Raw genomic sequence first — 21476 nt, 5'->3', positions numbered from 1 at the left:
AGGATGTTATGAAAATATTCTTCCAGAAGCTCTTCAACTATCTCCTCTGTGGATTTGTCTGATTCTTCCTGTTCCAGAATGCCAGTAATTCTCATTATTTCTCTTCATGTTGTCCAACATGAGTCTTAGACCTTCTTCAGATTTTTAAATCCTTTTTTGTGTTTGTTCTTCTATCGTAGTGTCGGGGACTGGCCACGACATAGGGGTTCGGTTCACGAGGAGGAGATACCTGGCGGCCGTAAAGATATACACAGACAGACAGAAAGAGGGGGCCAATGAGGCACCCCAAAGCCAGGGTGGATGCATCACTGGTGGGCAGGCTTGGGACTACAGGCATTGTGGACTCTGCAGGCAGCAACTCACTGCCCTGCAATCTTTACTGCATGCCCTCCATCTTGTAATGCACTGCAATCTTTACTGCATGCCTTCCAACCCGTAATGCACACCTGGGGAGGCCCGGGCCTCTGTTTTATTTAGGGGAGGAGCTTCACACCAACCTGGGAGGGACTTAGGCAAGGTACAGCTAACATCAGTACTTTTCCAGACATTCAGGTAACTTTACATCGTACTTCGCTGGTTCGAATCCCAGGCCCGCAACTTGGTTTCTCAGGCTCAATTAACATATCTATAGCCCCTGAGCTCAGTTGGGGGAAGGTGAGAGGTAAGGACAAAAGCTTCCTTGGAGTCCCACTGTTTCGGCTTCCTGAGCCAGGTTTTCAGGAACTTGGCTGAATTGCTAACACTTGGGAGAGATTCAGGGAGGATGGCTTTTTTGTCTGTAGAAGAAAGAACTGTGAAGTAGCTAAGATGTTTTTAGTTAATCTTTTGGAGGAAGGCTTGACCTTGCAACCTTTAGTCTTGGCTATAGGAAAATATCACATTTATCTGTGGATTATCAAGGGCTCCATGTATTAAATTAATACATGTAACTGAATATTAAGATGAAAAACAATTTGCTATTGGCTGCTAGTGGCCTCATTTATTACACTCGGGCCTATAGGGCCTCGAACCTCTGACCAGTCTTACACGGTCTGCAACAGTGTTGAGAGATTTATCTTCTAGCTCACTAGTTCTGGCTTCTATCTCTTCAATTCTACTCCTTTGTCCTTTTAGTATATTGTCCATTTCTGATATTCTGTTACTAATCATTTGGACCTCTTTCTGTAAGTTTTGAATTGTTTCCAATGCTGTTCTATCTTATTGATTGTTCCTGTAGTGCTTTCCTGACTTCTTCCTTATTTGTCTCAACTCCATTGTATAGTGTTTTGATACATTTTGTAATCATTTTTCTGAATTTCTTCTCAGGTATTTCCATAGCCTGCCCATCTTCCAGTATGGAGTATAGGTCTACTTCCAGCTCATTTGCCTCAGTCACTTTATCTCGTTTCTGAACATGTGCAGATATGGTTATCTGCCTCTGCTTTTTGAGTATATTCAGGAATTATCTGTGGCCTTTATACTTAGATGGGTATGTATTTTGGTATTTTTTATGCTTTCTGATTGCCTTTAGGTAGATGTGATCAGGAAATGGACTTCCCTTTTCACTCTTCTTCCTGGGAAATTTCAAGATGCCACTGTTTGTCATTTTGATGTAACTCGGGATTTAATTTTCAGTTTATTTCCTTTTTAGTATGCCTGTCCCGCTCCACAATCCCCGTTCAGGCCTTTTTCCAGTTATAAACAGTTCAGGGTCAGCTGTGGCCGTTTGGTTTTAAGTGGAAACTGTCTCTTTAAATTTCGAGGAGATCTATGTGCATTAGTAGTAGAACCCTCCGAGCATGGGGCTTGGGTGTCTGCTCACTCTGGTACCCCTATAGTTACCAGAATGGAGGTGCACAGATAGCGAGGGACCAATGAACAACAACAAAAAAAGAATGTCCCCACCTTTATCTCTGTAGTTCTGTCAGGCATCCGTGTTCTATCAAGCATCCGTGGCTGCTCTGATCCTTCTCCCACTTGACCTCACCCAAGATGGCAGCTCTGGGAGCAGCTGAGCGTCTTTAATTAGAAGCAATGGATTTCTTGCTTCTGCTACAAATTCCTCTAGCTGTAAGCCTTCCAACCTTCTAAATGTTCCTTTATATGTGGTTCAGAGTTCTGGCACCATCCCGTGATCTGCTTGGTCCGGTATTCTGTGTTGCCAGTGGAGCTCCTCACTGCACTTTTACCCGAGCCGCCTTCTTGTTTGTTCCTATCTATTCTGTTTTATGAGTACTTTGACTTAAAGAAGAAAAAAATAAGTTGTAGATTACAGAAAACTGAATTCTAAGGAGATTTCTGAGAATCTATTAGTAAAATATACTGTTTGGAGATAAATTATTTATTTTAAATGCTTTATTGTGAATTATGTGATAGTTTACATCGGAGAACATTAGTTTTACATTCATCCTATCGTATATCGTTTCATTGCCATGGTTAACAATCCCTTCTGTGCATCATCAACCAACCAAAGGGTATACCGTGCAAGCCTGCCTCCCTGGTCGTCAGCACGTGGCCCCTCTCCCTCTCTGGGTCCAAAGTCCCCAGCTGCTCTATCTCTCCACGTCATTGGAGATAAATTATTTATTAACCAGAGAAATCTTAACGAGGCTCAGGTTCTTAACAAATGCTAAATGGAACATCTTCTAAAAGATTCAAAATTGCGACAGACTGAAATACTTGTATTTTAGTGCATCACAGGTGAGTTATTCAGTTATTGTAAAATGTGTCCTAGTATAGCACTATAGGATAAGCACTGAACTGCTAACCACAGAATCGACTGTTCAAATCCACCAGCCACTCCTTGGAAACCCTATTTAGGGTCTCTATGAGTTGATGGCACTTAATAACAACAACAGAGCTTATAAGTCACTTCTTTAGAGTGAGGTGTCAGTGGTAAAGGAATTGCTGAGTGTCCAGTTGTTTGCCTTACAGTTTGAATCTGTGATAGAGCTGTATCTTCTCACATGGAGAGAACAAACCTTTAGCTGTTTGTTTATTGACTTGCTTGCCCATGTATTAGCTTGTGGTTTGCCTTTTTGTTGTTATCAGCATATTTAGAATGAAAGAATCTTGTGGATCCCCTGGGGGTGATAGTTGTTACATGCCTACTCATGGGACCCCATGTGTGTAGAATGGAATGGCTGCCTAGGGCTATCAAAGCTTTGACCTTTCAGAAACAGATCACCAGGCTTGTCTCCTGAAATGGCTCTGGGTTGATTTGATCCACTAACCTTTGGCTAGTAGTCAAGCAAGCATTTAACTATTTGCATCACCCAACAATTCCTGGATCCCCTGGTAGGCAAATTTATTCTTTCTGAGTCTCACCAGATTGAAATTGATGGAATTTTCTCCAAGATTGTGTATCACTGATTTTCTTTCATAGTTACAGTAGGCATTTTCTGGAAAAACCGTGATCTTACTTTAATACACACATAAGGTGGACATGGAGTGGTAGTAGAGGGAGTGGAATGCATTCTCAGTCCTAGGTGCCCGTAAAATCATCAAGTTACCTTACGCCAGATAGAAAAGTACTCTCAAGATGGTATATAGCATTTGAGAGGTCAGTGCCTCCTTTGCCCTTGAACCATAAATTGGAATGCTAAATGTGCTTCTGTTTTCCATTGAGGTCCCGTAGAACTAACTCATCTTGTTAGGAGCTTGTTAGGAACTCAGACCCTGGTAAAAGACCATGCTAGCAAAGGGCATGGAGAAAGAATGTCAACAGGCAGAACTACAGAACTGCCAGAGGTCCATCCTTTCTTCTTCCTCTTTTTTCTTTCAATCTTATTTTGGTTTTTGTCTTTGGGAATCATGAATTTTACAACAAATTTGAGCTGTCATATATTCTTATACCATAAAGAGGATCCCTGGTGTCATAGTAGGTTATGTGTTGGGCTGCTAACTGCAAAGTCAGCAGTTCGAAGCCACCTGTGGCTCCACGGGATAAAGATGAGGCTTTCTGCTCCAGTAAAAATTTGTTGTTGTTAGGTGCCATCGGGTTAGTACCAACTTATAGCGACCCTATGCACAACAGAACGAAACACTGCCCAATCCTGGGCTAACCTCACAATTGTTGCCATGCTTGAGCCCATGGATACTGCCACTTTGCCAATCCATCTCGCTGGGGTCTTCCTCTTTTTCTCTGACCCTCCACCTTACCAAACATGATATCCTTCTCCAGCGACTGTTCCATCCTGACAGTATGTCCAAAGTATGAGAGATGTAGTTTGGCCATCCTGGCCTCCAAGGAAGGAGCACTCTGGCCACGCTTCCCCAACACAGATCTGTTTGTTCTTTTGGCAGCCCGTGGTACTCAGAAATCCTATATAGGGTTGCTATGAGTCAAAACTGACACAATAGTATATAACCAACATATTAACCATAAAGAATGGGTCTGAGTGCTTTGCAAAAAAATTTCCATAAAAACTACCCTTTCATACTCAGAGGAATGATACCTGTTTTAAACCTGTTATTTTTTGTTCTTACTTCACTCTTCATGCATGTGCATTTGATTGTTGTGATTATTGGAATTCTCTTGTGCAGCCATTTCCTAACACTCCTTTTTGTCTTAAGGCATAGCGCATAGAATAGTTGTAGGTACTTTAAGAACTTTGAGGGGCCCTAGTGGCACAGTGATATAAGGAGCTCTTGTAGTGTAGTGGTTACAAATTGAGCTGTGAACCGTAAGGTCAGCAGTTCGAAACTACCAGCTATTCCACGGGAGAAAGATGAGGCTTTCTGCTCCCGTAAAGATTTACAGCCTCGGAAACTCTGTACTGGGTTGCTATGAGTCGGAACCAACTCCACGGCACAAAATCACCAGTGGCACAGTGGTTAAAGGTCATTGGTGTTCAAACCCACCAGCTGCTCCACAGTTGTTGTTGTGAAGTGCTGTCGAGTCGGTGCCGACCCATAGCGGCCCTGCATAGGGTTTCCAAGGAGCAGCTGGTGAGCTTCAACCACCGACCTTGCAGTTCAAACGGCTTTACAGTCTGGCGCATTAACACACAGCACCACACCAGGACTCCTGTCCACAGTAGAAAGATGTAAAACTCTATTCTCAAAAGATTTATAGCCTTGGAAGCTTTATGTGGAAATTTTATTCTGCCCTGTAGAGTCACTAATGAGTCAGAATTGATTGATGCAAGACAGCGGCTTTAAGGACACCTTAAGCAGGCCAGTTTGGGGTATTGACTATACTGTTAAGTAACAGTGGCTTTATGACAGTCTCTTTAAAAACTCCCTATGAGTCTGGTACCCTTGTGTGGCTTTAGTCTTTAACTTGTACAACTTGTCATGAGAAACTACAACTGCGATAGAACAGTTGTTGAAAGATGGCTGACTCCCTGGGAGGTTTGGTGTTTTTTTTTTTAACCAACATGGTGAAAGAAAAACCAGAGTTTTAGTCTTAATATGTGGAATGCTCTGGGTATTTTCCCATATGTAAATAGGTCCTATCTATGCTCTCCATTTGCAGATCAAATGAGATGACATTTATGAAGAATACTTTTGTAAACTGTAAATAGTTTTGTCAATAAATACTTTTTGTTGTTATGTCATTCAGACATAGTGACCCTATATAGGGTTTCCTAGGAGCAGCAGTTAGGTTTGAACCACTAATATTACGGTTAGCAGTCAAGGGTTTAACCTACAGCGACACACCAGAACTCAAAATAAACATTACCATCTCTGATAAACAGTTTTAGTTCTAGCCACCAGTTACTGGATTTTCTCACCCTATATTTGGAAGAAGCACAAATTCATGAAGAGAGATCGCGGAATTTTCTGTTTGGGTTATATCTACAAGATTCAAATGTCTTTTGATCCTGTCTCTCTTTCGCTCTCGCCCTCTCCTTTCCTCCCTTCCCCTCCTACCACCTACTTCAATGGGAAGATCGATTATGGCGTTGTTGTAGAGAAGTGCTGTCGAGGCGATTCTGACTTATAGCAACCCTGTATTGGGTTTTCGAGGAATAGCTGGTGGGTTTAAACTGCTGACTTTGTAAGCAGTTTTATTCTCAATGGAAAGTATAACTGACTTTGCTTGTGTTAGAGCTTCAACAAGTGTTGCAAAATGCTGGCTAGAAAGATTCTTCATCTTCCTCTTTCTCTTGTACCTCTCCAGTACCATAAGAATTCTCGAATCTTTGAGACTTGGCTGTGACTCAACTGTAGCACATGATAGATTCTAAATTCTCTGACCCAAGTCCATCTCACAACTTGGCACTCCAAAATGGAATTAGTTCATCTCCCAGAATAGTAGCTGAGCTGGAAATACAGGGTGTTGAATTCAGCAGTCTTGAAGCCTAGCGTTTGCTCCTATGTAGTGTCCCTGAGGTAGAGATTAAGAGCTTTCTTCAGCTTCACAATAAGATGTCTTGACTTATGCTTAGTTTGGAACCCGTATGTAGGACTTACCCAAGTGAGGACTTTGGGCACAGGAGGGTTTTATTTAGCAGATTTTAATCTTAACAAGCCTCGCTGAGAAAGGAGGAATCATGGGTTTTACTTGCAAACATGAGGGGGCTTCAAAAAGTTTTTAGAAAAATTGAATTTTTAAAAAAATTTAATCTTTCCATGAACCTTTTGAACCTTTTCATGGTGCCTTTGCTATTAGTAGTTTAATAAATAACTTGATAATCCAAATGATGACTCACAATGCAAATATATAAAGATGTATAGTCGGCAGTGGTAAAAAAGTGATCAAATCGCCCTATCCATTTATTAATCCAGTTCTCTGCAGGTCACTTCACTAGGAGTCACTGACAGATACCTGCTCCAGGAAATCTGGAGAAAGGACAAGGGGGGTGGGGAGCCATGCGTCATTACCTGTCTTGTCATGTCTGAGCTGCCTCTGTATGATATGGGAATCAAATCATAGATAAGCATGATTGTTTTCACAGGGTTTTTTCTGTGCTTATTTTTATTAAAACAGTTCTTCAACAATGGTGATAAAACCATTTCATATTTAGCAATGGTTGCTGCCAGTTTTAGCCATGTGTAATTTACAAAGCAAGGGTTATTTGAGCTGTAAGGAATTCTGAAGAATCAATAATTATAACATGTAAATGAAGGTAATCTTAAAGTTGTTATGCTGCTGGGGCCTACAGGCAGGGGGGGAGTTCCCTACCTTCAACACAAGGTCTTGTGCAGCTCCTAGAACAGCATATTTGTTCTCTGAGAAGTCTAAAGTGCTCCTTGCCTTAGAAATTCCAGAATCTACTGATGCCTCCGTGTGGTGAAATCGGAATTTACAGTGTTCTACAATTCACAGTGTTGCCTTGTTCTGGTGGAACTGTTCACTGTTCAAATGGCAACCCACATTATGGAATGGTGGATACACTGTGACAGGGATACCTCCATCTAGTGCTAAGTACTCTGGTTCTCCAAAGATAGTTGGATCCATTTAGTCATTCAAAAAGTGCTTATTAAGCTCCTTCTTTGTACCAGGTAAATTTGTACTTGGTGCTGGTAAGTTTTGCAAGATTTAGCATGGATGTTAACATCTGTCCCAACAATTAGACAATTTCCACTAAGTACTGTCTTAGAGATATAAATTCTGACTTGTGACTATTCCCTGTGAAAATTTAGTCTTTTAGTGGACTGAAATAGATTGTGAAGTATTATGACTTGTCAATCATGTAAGGTGAAATGAGTGGGAATTTGAGTCTGTCTAATCTCAATTGCTGATACTAAATAAGGTTCTCTGATAGCATAGTGGTTACAAGTTGGGCTGCTAACCTCAAGGTCAGCAGTTCAAAACTACTAGCCGCTCTGCAGGAGAAAGGTGAGGCTTTCTGCTTGGAAACCCTATACAGGGTCGCTATGAGTCAGAAACGACACCACAGCATACTGCCACCACCACCATGGCTCTAAATGATCAAATTTATTGTGCCTTTACTATATATTTCATGCTAAACTCTGTACATCTATTAATTTATTGAGTCTTCATAACTACCCTAAGAATTAGGTACTGTGATCTGTGAACCAAAGGTTACCAGCTGTTCAAACTCAGCAGCCACTCATTGAAAACCCTATACAGGGTCAGAACCGACTTGACAGCACTTAACAACAACATACCTACTTTCCAGATGAGAAAAGTAAAGTACCTTTCTTCCTAGAGGTCATAGAGTAGAGGCCGAATTCACATTTAGGGACCCTGGCACAGAGTCCATGCTATTAAATGATGTACTGTCTCTTGAGTTTAAGGGGGATCATCTTGACTTATCTTGTTGTGTAGGTAGAGCTCCCCTGACCCTCTCTGCCTGCAGAAATTCTCTTTCCTAGTTTGGCTCCTGAAGGCAGATTTCTTGTCCCTAACACTGAGCAGAAAGTGATGAATGCAGCAGGTGGTCCTGTCTCTACAGCTCCAGATGTGACTCCAGCCTGGCCTGTAAATCTGGGTGACCTTGCCTCTCTAGTAGTTATTTTCTCATATGTAAAATGGAAATAATATTCCTTCATGAAATCATGTCAGCCATCAAGTCAGCTCTGCCCCTTAGTGACTCTGTATAGGGTTTCCAAGGAGCAGCTGGTGGGTTTGAACCACCAACTTTGCAGTTAGCAGTCCAGTGGTTATCCCATAGTGCCATGCTGGAATCATTTAGGAGATTAAACCATAAGATATTGTACATTTTCCGTTTCTGGCACTGAGTAAGTGCTTATTAAATGTTCACAATTTTTTGTTATCATTTCATTCTGGCCTCAAGAACAAGTCAGGAAACAGGTTCTGAGAGTCCAGATTCTACCATCCAAGTAGGGAGGTAGCCTTCCTTTGGTTTCAACAAGACAATAATTTTATTCTATGTATTTCTCTTGACTCTTTTGGTATGAAAAGCAGAGAGGTAAAGCATTATTTGACAGATGTATGGATTCAAGCAAGAAACTGAGGTCCAATTGCAAAGAAATGCCTTGTATAACTCAGAGCCCTGTCTGAGGAGACACAGAGGACCCTAGAGGGCGGAGAATGAACACAGCGCAGGGGCTAGTTCCAGAGTCACATCCTCGGTTAGTCGACTTACATGTGTGGGTGAGGGAAGGCAGAATCTTTTCTCCTCTGCTCCAACAGGTTATCTGTTAACTAGTGTTATTAAACAAAACTTATTTACTTGGTGTAAAATAGAATTCATGACTTGTCCAAAGTGAAGAGGCATGGGAGCTCTGTAACCACAGGTGTGTTGAGCCCATTTGCCCACCTATTCTGGGCCAGACTACCCCAAAGGTTTATTGGCCACTGGTTGCTTCTCAGGTCTCAGGGCCAGCTCACTCTGCAGGCTCCAAGCCAGAGTGATGTTGCTGCTGCTGCTGCGACCACTGCTACCACCAACAGCTATGTACAGTTTCCTGTTACAAGAATGGGACCTACTGTGGAGTTTTCATCTTTTTCCTGTCTTCCTTCCGTCTTGTACCATTCTTCTGGTGCTTTTGCCGTACAGCCAATATTTGAAAGAAACCATTGTGAAACCACAGTTACAGCCCCTACTTCGTCTCCAAGGAGATGTAAGTTAGCCATGGAGAAGAAGATTATTGAGGATTCCTGTTCCCTTTATGCTGCAGAAGGAAGAGTTTGCTTCTTGATAGTGTGCTAGCACCCAAGCCAGATGAGGGCCTTTCTGGGACTTGGGAGAGTACACCACAAAAGTAAGCTGGACCTAGTGTGCTCAAGGACAGTGTCCCAACCCAAAGGACCCAAGACTGAAGACCAGTTCCACCTTCTTCCATTGTCCTTTCTTAAATGGAAGCTTGCTCAGCCATACTGCCCCAAGTCTGTGGCTGTAAATAGCCATTTCCTTTTGTCAGGGAAAGAATTCCTTCTTCTTTATAAAAGGTTTCAGCTTGGAGACTGGAAAGGCTCTCTGTGCCTTCCTGTCTCTTTCCATTTCCCTGTAGTTGATGTTGATGGTTTCTGTCTTTGTCTTCACAGGGAACTCTAATGATCCATGACAAAGAGGTCACCCTAGACTACATACCAAGCCCAGATTTTTGGTACTGCAAACGGGTAAGTGCCAAGAATTCCTTTCCTTAGAAGTACAGATCTAGCATTATAGCCACTCTACATCTCCAGGAATGCTGCCTGGTAGTGTGCATTGTCAATTTCTCCCTCAAGTTCCCTTCAGATGAACTGGAGGTCAGAATAAGATCGTAATTCCTGCTTCTCAGCTGATACCAATAGCCATAGAGAGAGGATTGGGGCCTGCTGTGGAGGCATTTTACAGGGGCACATGTTTTCTGTTGATTATGAACTGAAAGAATACTAGTCTCTTGATTTATAACCTTTTTCCAGCTACATTTACCAGAGGTAATGTAGAACTTATGGCACCATGGCATTTTACTTTTTAAATGGTATATTTAAAGATTTTATGCTATACTTTCTAGAGGTCTGATTTAATTGCCAAAAAAACAAAACAAATGAAAATGTCATTTGTTTATTACTACTGCTTAACTTAAAAAATAATTATGAAAAACCTACAAAATTTCTGTGTGCTGAGCAAATGATCTTAGAAGATGGATTATTTGAAGAAGAGTGTGGCATAGGATTAGAGGAAAACTCATTAATAACCTGCAGTATGCAGGTGATACAACCTTGCTTGCTGAAAGCATAGAGGACTTAAATTACTTACTGATGAAGATCAAAGACCACAGTCTTCAGTATGGGTTGCACTTCAGTGTTTAAAGTGTTCAAGAGCAAAGATGTCAGTTTGAGGACTAAGGTGCGCCTGACCCAAACCATGGTATTTTCTATAACCTCATGCGTGTAAAAGTTGGACAGTGACTAGGGAAGACCATAGAAGGATTGATGCTTTCGAATTACGGTGTTGGAGAAGAATATTAAACGTACCATGGACTGCCAGAAGAACAAACAAATCTGTGTTGGAAGAAGTAGAAGTAGAATACTCCTTAGAAGCCAAGGTGGCCAGACGTCATCTCTCGTACTTCAGACATGTTATCAGGAGGAACCAGTCTCTGGAGAAGGACATCATGCTTGGTAAAGTAGAGGGTCAGCGAAAAAGAGGAAGACCCCCAACGAAATGGATTGGCACAGTGGTAGCAGCAATTGTGATGATGGCTCAGGAGTGGGCAGTGTATAATCTTTCTCTTGTACACAGGGTCGCTATGGGTCCAAGCCAACTCAACAATACCTAACAACAACATAAAATTTCTAAACTGTGATTCATTAAAATGCTGTAGTACTTGAAATTCAGTGATCTAAATACACTGAAAATTCTAAGAAACTCAGTTTTACTCTGAAACACATAGGGTCGCAATCAGTCAGAATTGACTTGATGGCAGCTGGTTTTATACTACATTAAGGTGTCAATTTAGGAAAACATTTGATATTTTTAAAAAGTCATTATTTTGGTAAACTATACATAGCAGAATTTTCCTCTTTTTAAAAAAATCACTTTTGAGTGTTGTTAAGTACCGTCAGTCAGTTCTGATTCATAGAGACCCTATATAGGATTTCCAAGGAACAGCTGGTGAGTTTGAATCACCAACCTTTTAGTCAGTGACTTTAAATACCTTCAGAATGTTGTGTAACCATCACTGTTGTCAATATTCATATCTTTTTTTATCATCCCAAATAGAAACCATACCCATTAAATGTTGTTGTTGTTGTTAGGTGCCATCGATTTGGTACCGTCTCATAGTGACCCTATGTACAACAGAACGAAACACTGCCTGATCCTGGGCCAACCTCACAATTGTTGCCATGCTTGAGCCCATTGATACAGCCACTTTGCCAGTCTATCTCACTGGAGGTCTTCCTCTTTTTCTCTGACCCTCCACCTTACCAAACATGATATCCTTCTCCAGCGACTGGTCCTTCCTGACAATATGTCCAAAGTATGAGAGATGAAGTGTGGCCATCCTGGCTTCCAAGGAGCACTCTAGCTGCACTTCTTCCAACACAGATCTATTTGTTCTTTTGGCAGCCCATGGCACTTTTAATATTCTCCTCCAACACCATAACTCGAAAACATCATTCTTCTACGGTCATTCCTTATTCACTGTCCAGCTTTCGCATGCAAATGAAATTATTGAAAATACCGTGGCTTGGGTCAGGTGCACCTTAGTCCTCAAGTTGACATCTTTGCTCTGCAACACTTTAAAAAGGTTTTGTGCAGCAGATTTGCCTATTGCAATACATCGTCTGATTTCTTGACTGCTGCTTCCATGAATGTTGATAGTTTATCTAAAAAGAATGAAGTCCTTGACAACTTCAGTCTGTTCTCCATTGATAAAAATGTTGTTTATTGATCCAGTGGTGAGGATTTTTGTTTTCTTTACATTGAGATGCAATCCTTACAAAAGGCTGTGGTTTTCATCTTCATCAATAAATACATTAAGTCCTCTTCACTTTCAGCAAGCAAGGTTGTATCATCTGCCTATTACAGTTCTTCGCTGTCCTATAGGGTTGCTATGAGTCAGAGTCTAGTCAGTGACAAGTGGGTTCTTAGGATTTCAAGTTTCAGCCATATTGTAGCATGATTAATATTTTATTCATTTTACAGTTGACTAACAATACATTTGGAGTTCTGGTGTGGTGCTGTAGGAGAAGTACTTAACCATAAGGGCTGTTTGAACCCCAATATTGGCAGTTCAAACTCACCAGCAGCTCCTCAGAAACCCCATACAGGGTCTGTATGAGATGGAACTGACTCAGGAGCATTTAAACAACAATAATACATTGTCTGGCTCGATCACATTTTGTTAGCCATTCATCCATCAGTGGATGGACATTTGGGTTATTTCCACCTTTTGACTATTATGAATAATGCTGCCATGACATTTCTGTACAATTTTTTGCTTAAACAGTTGTTTTGAATTGGTTTGGAGATATGCCTAGAATTAGATTGTTGGATTATGTTTATAAGAACCACCAAACTTTCCAAAGACAACAGTTAACACTTTTTTCATATCCCCACCAACAATGTTATGTGAAGGTTCCAATGTCTCCTAATTCCTGCCAACAGTTGTTACTTTCTACGTTTTGGGGGATTTTGCTTTATTTTGGTTTTGCTTTTGATGTTTATCCTATTGGGTGTTAAGTGATAGTTCATCATAGTTTTGATTTACATTTCCCTAATGATACTGTATTGATCTGGTGCTGCAGTGGTTAAACACTCAGTTTCTAACCTAAAGACCAAGAGTTCAAACCCACCAGCTATTGTCTAGGAAAAAGATTTGATAATCTGCTTTGTTGTTGTTATGTGCTGTGGAGTCAGTTCTGACTCATAGCAACCCTGTACAGGGTTTCCGAGGCTGTAAATCTTTATGGGAGCAGAAAGCCTCATCTTTCTCCCGCAGAACAGCGGGTAGTTTCGAACTGCTGACCTTGCGGTTCACAATCCAATCGTAACCACTACGCTTCCAGAGAGTATGGACACTATAAGTCTGAAACAACTTGATGGCAATGAGTTTTATTGCCATTGAGGACCTCTTCATGTACTAGTTGGCTATTTGAGTGCCTTCTTTGAAGAAATGTCTTTTGCCCATTTTTAATTGAGTTTATCTTTTTGTTGCTGAGTTATGAAAGTTTTTTTATATGTATTCTGAATTTTAGACATCTATCAGTGGAGTCCTGGTATGGCGCTGTGGGTCAATGCGCTGGACTTCAAAGTTGGTTTGAACGCAAGGTCTGCAGTTCAAATTTACCAGTCGCTCCTCAGAAACCCTGAAACAGGGTCGCTGTGAGTAAGAACCGACTTAAGGGCACTTAACAGCCATAGCAACATCAAAACTAAGAATGGAGTCTAAGAAGTCCTAATGTGGTACTCTGTGATAAGCACTGCAAGATCAGTTTGAACCTCAAGGTTGGCAGTTCAAATTCACTAGCTACTCCTCAGAAACCCTATACAGGGTTGCAATGGATTGGAAACAACTTGATGGCACTTAATGACAACATCAGAGAGAAAAGAGGTCAGTAGTGCCATACTAGTAGTAATGGACTGTGAACCACCAGGTCCATGTTAAGAGCTTGCCAGCTGCTCTGAGGAAGAAAGATGAGTCTGTCTATTCCCGTGAAGATTTAAACCTTGGAAACCCTATACAGAGTCACAACTCAACGGCTTAACAACAGCATAATCAGATATGATTTGCAAAAGTGTTCTGTTTTGTGGAGTATCTTTTTACCTTTTGAATGTCCCCTTTGATGCACAAGTTTTAAATTTTTATGAAGTCTATTTTACCTGCTTTTCTTTTCTTTTTTTTTGCTTCTGTTTTCAGTGCCCTATCTAAATTCATTGCCAAATCTTAAGATCATAAAGATTTATAAGAAACACCTTTTATTGTGAATTGGGTGAAGATTTGCAGAGAAGCCAGTCTTCTATTCAACAGTTGACACACATTTTATTTCACATCATTGATTGCCGTTCCCACAACAAAACGTCACTTGTGTCACTTTTCTGTTTCCATTCCTATTCCTCCTCCATTCCTTACCTTCTGAACTTCGTCCTTGGATAAATGCTGCCCTTTTGATCTCAAATGGTTGATTATTCTAAGGCATGAGTAGCTGCCTAGTGTCATTGTTCCAGATCTGTTTAATTTTTTGGCTGAAAATTGAGCCGGAGTGGTGAGTTCTATCCTAGACCTAAGCGGTGGTGGTGACCCATAACCTGGGTTCCACCAGTTAATATCTGACCAATAAGCCTGATCTTTTTATGATTTTGAGTTTCGTTCCACATTTTTCTCCTACTATATTTAGGACGTTTTGATGGGTTCCCTTTTGGAGCAGTTGATATTGGTAGTCAGGCACCATCTAGTTCTGGTCTCAGATAATGTGGTCTCATGTTTGCATAGTGTTCCATTAGTCCATTGAACTAATTATTTTCATGCATCTTTAATTTTCTTCACTATTCTTTCCTCTGGACAAGGAGAGACCAATAATTATTGGAAGGTCCTATAGAACTTTTAAGACCCTAGTTATTGCTCTCACAAAATAGGATGTAGAACATTGTCTTTATGTTATGCCTATTGACCTCATTGTCCCTTGAGGCAAGTTGAGACAAGATTTACCCTTAAGTTTTCATCTAAGAGCTTTACATCTTATCTTTAGGTGTTTTTGAGCCATCTTGAGTTTAATTTTGTATATGATGTGACGTGTAAAAGTCCAAGGTCATTCTTGTGCATATGATAAAATTGTCCCAGCACCATTTTATTACAGACTATTCTTTCTCATTTGAATGATCTTGGCACTTTTTTAAAAATCAGTAACCATTGAAGCAAAGATTAATTTTTAAACTCTTACTGATTTATAGATCTATCATTATTACAGTATGACTGTTTTGATTACTATGCTCTGTGCTTATGTTTTAGAATTAGACAGTATGAGTCTTCCAACTTTTATCTTTTCAAGATTGTTTTGGCTCTTCAGGATTCCTTACAATTTTCTATAAATTTTAGGATCAGTTTTCACATTTCTGCAAAGAAAGTCTCTAGGGTTTTTTTTTGTTTGTTTGTTTTTAAGGTTTTTATTGTGGATTGAGTGAAAGTTTACAAGGCATATCATCAGTTTTACTTTCAACAAATCATACACCTTGTTTGATTACAATGATTATAATCCCCTCCATGTTCCATCAGTTAACAGTATTTCTCTATATCCACTTTAGCTTTTTAAAAAACACAAACAAAAAAAAAACCCACTCAGACATATATAATAATTTATACCTGCAAAGGGCACATTCTACAAGTCTCTTGGCCAGCAGCTCTTTCTTAGTACTTCTCTTCTTAGTCCATGACTCTAGAGTCCTCAGCCACTCCCCCTCTTCATGCCCCCATCTCTGGCGCTGCTGCTTCTCTGGATAAGGTCCCGCTCTCTGCTTGTGCGTTCCTCTCTTGATGGTCCTAGGGTCCTCTGTGTCTGGATTGTAAGATTAACCACTCCCCTTTTTTTGTTAAAAAAAACTTCTACCTCTACAGTTCTGACAGTTGCAATTAGTCATGATAACAGTTATTCACTATTGAATCTTACGAATCTTATCCCCATCTCTTTAAACCAGACCCATGTAGACAAGATGACAGCTATTCAGTGGGGACTTTCTTAAACTAAATTCCTTATTTAAACCTTATAAGCCAGTCACTTCGTGCCTTTATTGCTACCTCATTTTAGGTACCCAATGTCTAAGTTGCCCGTCCCTATCTACCCTGTGTACAGAGTGGATAGCATTGAAACTTGATTTGAAGACTTTTTCTCTGTTGATATTTAGAGTAACTACCACTCGGAGTATAGGTCAGATTCATCATGAAGATGCATCTTCTGTCACTGTAGCTGTTCCAGTGGCTTGTCCTTTCTAGTGGGGATGTCTCACCTCCCAAGGTTGTGGATGGGACTCAGGATTCCACCTAAGGTCCTATGTGGAATTGTAAAGGCTTTGCATGAGGCCTATTTCACTGGGCAAGTTGTAGAACCCCTTTTAGGTATTCCAATCAGTTATAGGCTGAAGGCGGGCTAATAAGTTTTCTCTAATCATGTTTCCCAACATTCCTTTCTATACCACTCAAGTGTCTATTTTACAATAGTAGGCAAGGGAAACTAATATTGATTTTCCCTCAATTTCAACCGACCTTGAGTAGTGCTCTCTGAACCAGTTCAGGACTGAGTTTTGGGTGCAGAATGGATAAAAGTTTAGGAGTTTGTTGTTGTTAATTGCAGTCAAGTAGGTTCCAAGCCATAGCGATCCTGTATAGGGTTTCCAAGGAGCAGCTGGTGAGCTTGAACCACCAACTTCACAGTTCAAACAGCTTTGCAGTATGCCACATTAACCCACAGCACCACACCAGAACTCCAAGGTTTGGGGGTAATTGATTGTTGAGTTTATTTCCTATAAAAATTTTTATTTATTGCAACAGTGTTTTTGGCTGGTCCAGTGTCCAGATGTCCTGTTAGAAGATTGCTCTCAGCAGTTCATCAGATCCTGTCTTCCAGCTCTGATTAGTGAAAGGGACATCTGACCCTTTAGGCCTTTGTTTTGGGATATGGTTTGTTTTGTTTATTTTCAGCATGTGTTGGATATACAAGGGAGGCTTCAAAAATTCCATTATCTTTTACTGCATTTTTATATGAACTTTTTGAAGCCCCTCCTTAGTATAGTTTTTATATGTTTTCGTCAAATTAAATTCATTCCCACTATCCCTTTCAGCGTAAAGCCAACACTGGTGGACACCGATCTTCATGTTCATTCTGCAAGGGTTCACGAGAAGGTGAGTGAGTGGTGGTTTTTTTGTTTTTGTACTGAATAAATAAATCCCTTGCTTTCCTTGACTTTAAGAAGTTGCCATCCCTAAATAATATGTTTGTCTGAAAACTTTAAAAATACGGTGATCTGAAAGTTTTTTGAAATGTGATGTCCAGTTTCATGGATCTGTTAATGAACGATTTGGGGGCTCAAGAGTCCCAGAAGGAGAAAGAAATGGGGTTGTTTCCTCAGGCTGGAATGGTTGAGCAGATACCTAATCAGAGGTCTTTAGAATGGGGATTTAGAATATATTTAAGGATATTAGACAGGAAAAGAGTTTACATGCCATCAGCCTGTGTGATGTGCACCTCTGCCCCAATATACACACGTACACATACACATGCTTCTTTCAGGTTATTTGGAGTCATTTGCTATCAATATCAAGGTAAGTAAAAAAATATTGCTACTGTTTCCAGTTCATATATGCACACGTTTCCAGATCATATATGCACAGAACCAATCAAAACAGTGACTTCCAAAGAAATCTCCTCACTAGTTAAATTCAAGACAGAAAGATCAGCTCAGAAGGTATAGCAATTATTTTGTTTTTGTTTTTTTATAAAGAAATTTTAACACTGCATTAGTGAGGAAATAACCAAAAAGGTTGCACTGAGGAATTTTTTTTCCCCCATCACAACAATGTATTTGTTCATTCTTCACAGGCAGCAAGGGCTGTCTTACAAGAATTTCATTGGGAAACATTACCCCATCTACCCTACAGCCCTGATCTTGGTTCTACCTAAAACTCAAAGAACATTTAAAAGGAACACAATTTGAGTCTCTAGAGTATGCCAAAACTGCTGTTTGATATGGTGTAAAATGAAGAGTACAGAATTCTTCAGGGAAGGGTTAAGGAGGGAGAAATACCACTTTAAAAAAGTATGTAGACCGAGATGGGAGCATATGTCAAGAAATAATAGGTTCACATTTTGATGTTTTTATTTAATAAAGATGTGTTTGATTTTATAGCAGTGCTATTTTTCTTTTTGTATTTGTTAAAATAACAGTAAAAATATAAACAAGAGAAAATAATTAGGATGGGATAATGTATTATTTGGAGTCCTGGTGTTGAGCTGCAGGATAATGCACTAGAATGCAAGGTCAGTTTGAACTACAAGGTTAGCAGTTCAAATCTACCAGCCACTCCTTGGAAAACCCTATACAGAGTTGCTGAGTTAGAAACTGACTTGATGGCACTTAACAACAACAATGTAGTATTTATTATAAAGGAATGAACTACATGCTTTGTTCCTTTATATTAATAATATTAATCTCTCAGGTGCTTATTATTTCTCCCAGGAGCCTATAGACACATATCTTTGAAGAGTCGGTCAAAGGCATTCCTAACAGCAATCTTGTCAGATGACTTTTTATATCTTTTTCTCATATCTCTTGAGGAAAACTCAGAGCAAGATTGAAAAATACAGTTGAATGCAGAGTACCAGGTAGACTTCTGAAGGCTCTGTTTGATCATATCAGTTTCTTAGCTGGTCTTTTAACCTGCAGTCGAGATTCTACTTTAATGAAGGCTGTGAGTCAGGTAGTCTGAAAATCCTTGGAAAAAAGGATCAAGAGAAACCCCAATGTGTGGATAAGGACTAAACAACTAAGATATTTATTGCTGAATTGCTCCAGAGTTGTGCTTTTTTCCCCCAAAAAAAGACTTCTTCTTTTCTAATGAGGAATACACGGTTTGAGAACAAATAAGATTGCAGAGAGGGTAGAAGTGTAGTGAAGAGCTCTGTCAGCAACAACACAGAATACCAGACCAAGCAGGCTCGGGATGAAACCACATATAAAGGAATATTTAGAAGGTTGGAAGGCTTACAGCTAGGGGAATTTGTAGCTGAAGCAAGAAATCCATAGCTTTCTAATTCCAGACGCTCAGCTGCTTCCGGAGCTGCCGTCTTGGGCGAGACCAACAAGGGGAAGGATCAGAGATAAAGGTGTGGACATTCATTGTTTTTTTTGAGGTATAACTGTTCACTGGTTTCTCACTGTCAGCGCACCTCCAGTCTGGTGACTAGAGGGATGCCTGAGTGAGTGGACACCCCACCCCAACCCTTGGAGGGTTCTACTACACATGCGTACAGATCTCCTCAAAATTTGAAGAGACAGTTTCCACTTAAAACCAAATGACCACAGCCAGTCCTGAACCATTTATAACTAGAAAAAAGGCCTGAATGGGTATTGTGGAACAGGACAGGCACACTAAAAAGAAATAGGCCGATAATTAAATCCTGAGTTAACAACACAATGACCAACAGTAGCATCTTGAAATTTCTCAGGAAGAAGAGTGAAAAGGGAAGCCCATCACCTGATCACATCTACCTAGAGGTAATCAGAAAGCATAAAAAATACCAAAACACACACCCATCTAAGTATTAAGGCCACAGATAACTCCTGAATATGCCCAAAACACAGAAGCAGATGACCATATCTGCACATGTCCAGAAACGAGGTAAAATGAGTGAGCTGGAAGTAGACCCACACTCCATACTGGAAGATGGGCAGGCTATGGAAATGCCGGAGAAGGAATTCAGGAAAATGATTATAAAATGTATCAAAACATTATACAGTGGAGTTGAGACAAATAAGAATTCAGGAAAGCACTACAGGAACAATCAAATAAGATAGATACAGCATTGGGAACAATTCAAAACCTACAGAAAGAGGTCCAAAGGATTAATAATAGACTATCAGAAATGGACAATACACTGAATAGGCAAAGGAGTAGAATTGAAGAGATAGAAGCCAAAACTAGTGAGCTAGAAGATAAATCTCTGTCAACACTACTAAGATAGAAGAGCAAACACATAAAAGGATAAAAAAATCTGAAGAAGGAGTAAGATTCATGTTGGACAACATGAAGAGGAATAACAAGAATTATCGACATTATTTAAAAGTCCACAGGGGAGAAAGTTGAGCTTCTGGAAGAACATTTTCCTAACATCCTGAAAAGTGAAAAGATAAGCATTCAAGAAGCTCAGCGAACCCCAGGATGGATAGACCCTAAAAGAAAATCACCAAGACATATAATAATCAAGCTCTCCAAAAAACAAAGAAAAGGAGAGAATGCTAAAAGCAGCTAGGGAAAAGAGAAGTGTAACATACCAAGGCAAGCAAATCAGATTAAGCTCGATCTCTCAACAGAAACCATGTAAGCAAGAAGGCAGTGAGGAGACATATATAAAACCCTGAAAGAATAAAACTGCCACCCAAGAATCCTCTACCCAGCAAAGCTGTCAATCAAATACGATGGCATAATCAAAACATTCCAGGAAAATAGAAGTTAAAGAATTTTGCCAAAGCCAACTCTGCTATGAAAAACATCCTATAGGAAGTTCAGTGGACTGAGAACCAACAAGAACAGACAACAATTAGAGAATGACGTACGTGGCAGCAGGGAGGTCTGTCTATGATCAAAACAATTACAATGTGAAAAATGGTAAACACAGAGGAACAGAGATCCAGGTGGTGGGAAGGTCAGGTAGATTACATGATAAAGTAGTCTGTCTTAAATGGAGGGAAGAATTAATGGCATATAAGGTAACCACAACAATGGGGTTGGGGTGGGGGGTTTAGTTCAGGTGTTGGGGAGTGCAATACAAGAAGCGGGAGGAGAAGATAGATAGGGGAACACTGAGACAGGTTTGCATGGTGTAAGTGGGACAGAGGTAAATAGTGATGCATGCTCAATCTTGGAACAACAGGGCTCTGGAATACAGGGATCTAAGTATAGCTTGAAGAGGGGAAATAATATTAAAATGCTTGACTGTTTTATGAATATTAGGTTCCCTTGTTTAGTACTGTAAAATAGACACTTGAGTGGGATAGAAAGGAAAGTTGGGAAACATGATCAGAGAAAACTCGTAAGTTCGCCTTCAGCCTATAACTGATTGGAATACCTAAAAGGGGTTCTAGAACTTGCCCAGTGAAATAGGCCTCTTGCAATGCCTTTATAGAGTATAGGACCTTAGATGGAATCTTGAGTCCCATCCAGAACCTTAGGAGATGGGACGTTCCCACTAGAAAGGACAAGCAGACCAACCTGGAACAGCTACAGTGACAGAAGATATATCTTCAAAGAAAGATCATCAGGAAAAACCCAAAACAAAAATGTCAGCATGACTGACTACTACAAGAATAAGCAAGCTTTTCGCCAGGAAACCATCAAGGCAAGCAATCAAGCTCCTTCAGGACAAGCCCCCCTCTAAGACTGAAACTCAAAGGGAACACATAAACAAGCATGTAAGCTTG

General features: G+C 40.3%; 1 protein-coding gene across 1 annotated transcript in view; it reads left to right on the top strand.

The window, feature by feature from the left end:
* Positions 1-21476, top strand: part of RBM6 (RNA binding motif protein 6) — a 114303-nt gene that overhangs the window by 69767 nt on the left and 23060 nt on the right. Inside the window, exons 6-7 of the mRNA XM_006873584.1 lie at positions 9905-9979; positions 17121-17181. Of these exons, the coding sequence (XP_006873646.1) occupies positions 9905-9979; positions 17121-17181 (136 nt within the window). The remainder of the gene's footprint in view (positions 1-9904; positions 9980-17120; positions 17182-21476) is intronic.

The sequence above is a fragment of the Chrysochloris asiatica genome, unplaced genomic scaffold, assembly GCF_000296735.1.
Source record: "Chrysochloris asiatica unplaced genomic scaffold, ChrAsi1.0 scaffold00246, whole genome shotgun sequence".
In the NCBI taxonomy this organism is placed as follows: Eukaryota; Metazoa; Chordata; class Mammalia; order Afrosoricida; family Chrysochloridae; genus Chrysochloris; species Chrysochloris asiatica.
Note: the sequence above shows the minus strand (reverse complement) of the source record. Positions and strands in the feature narration are given on the sequence as shown.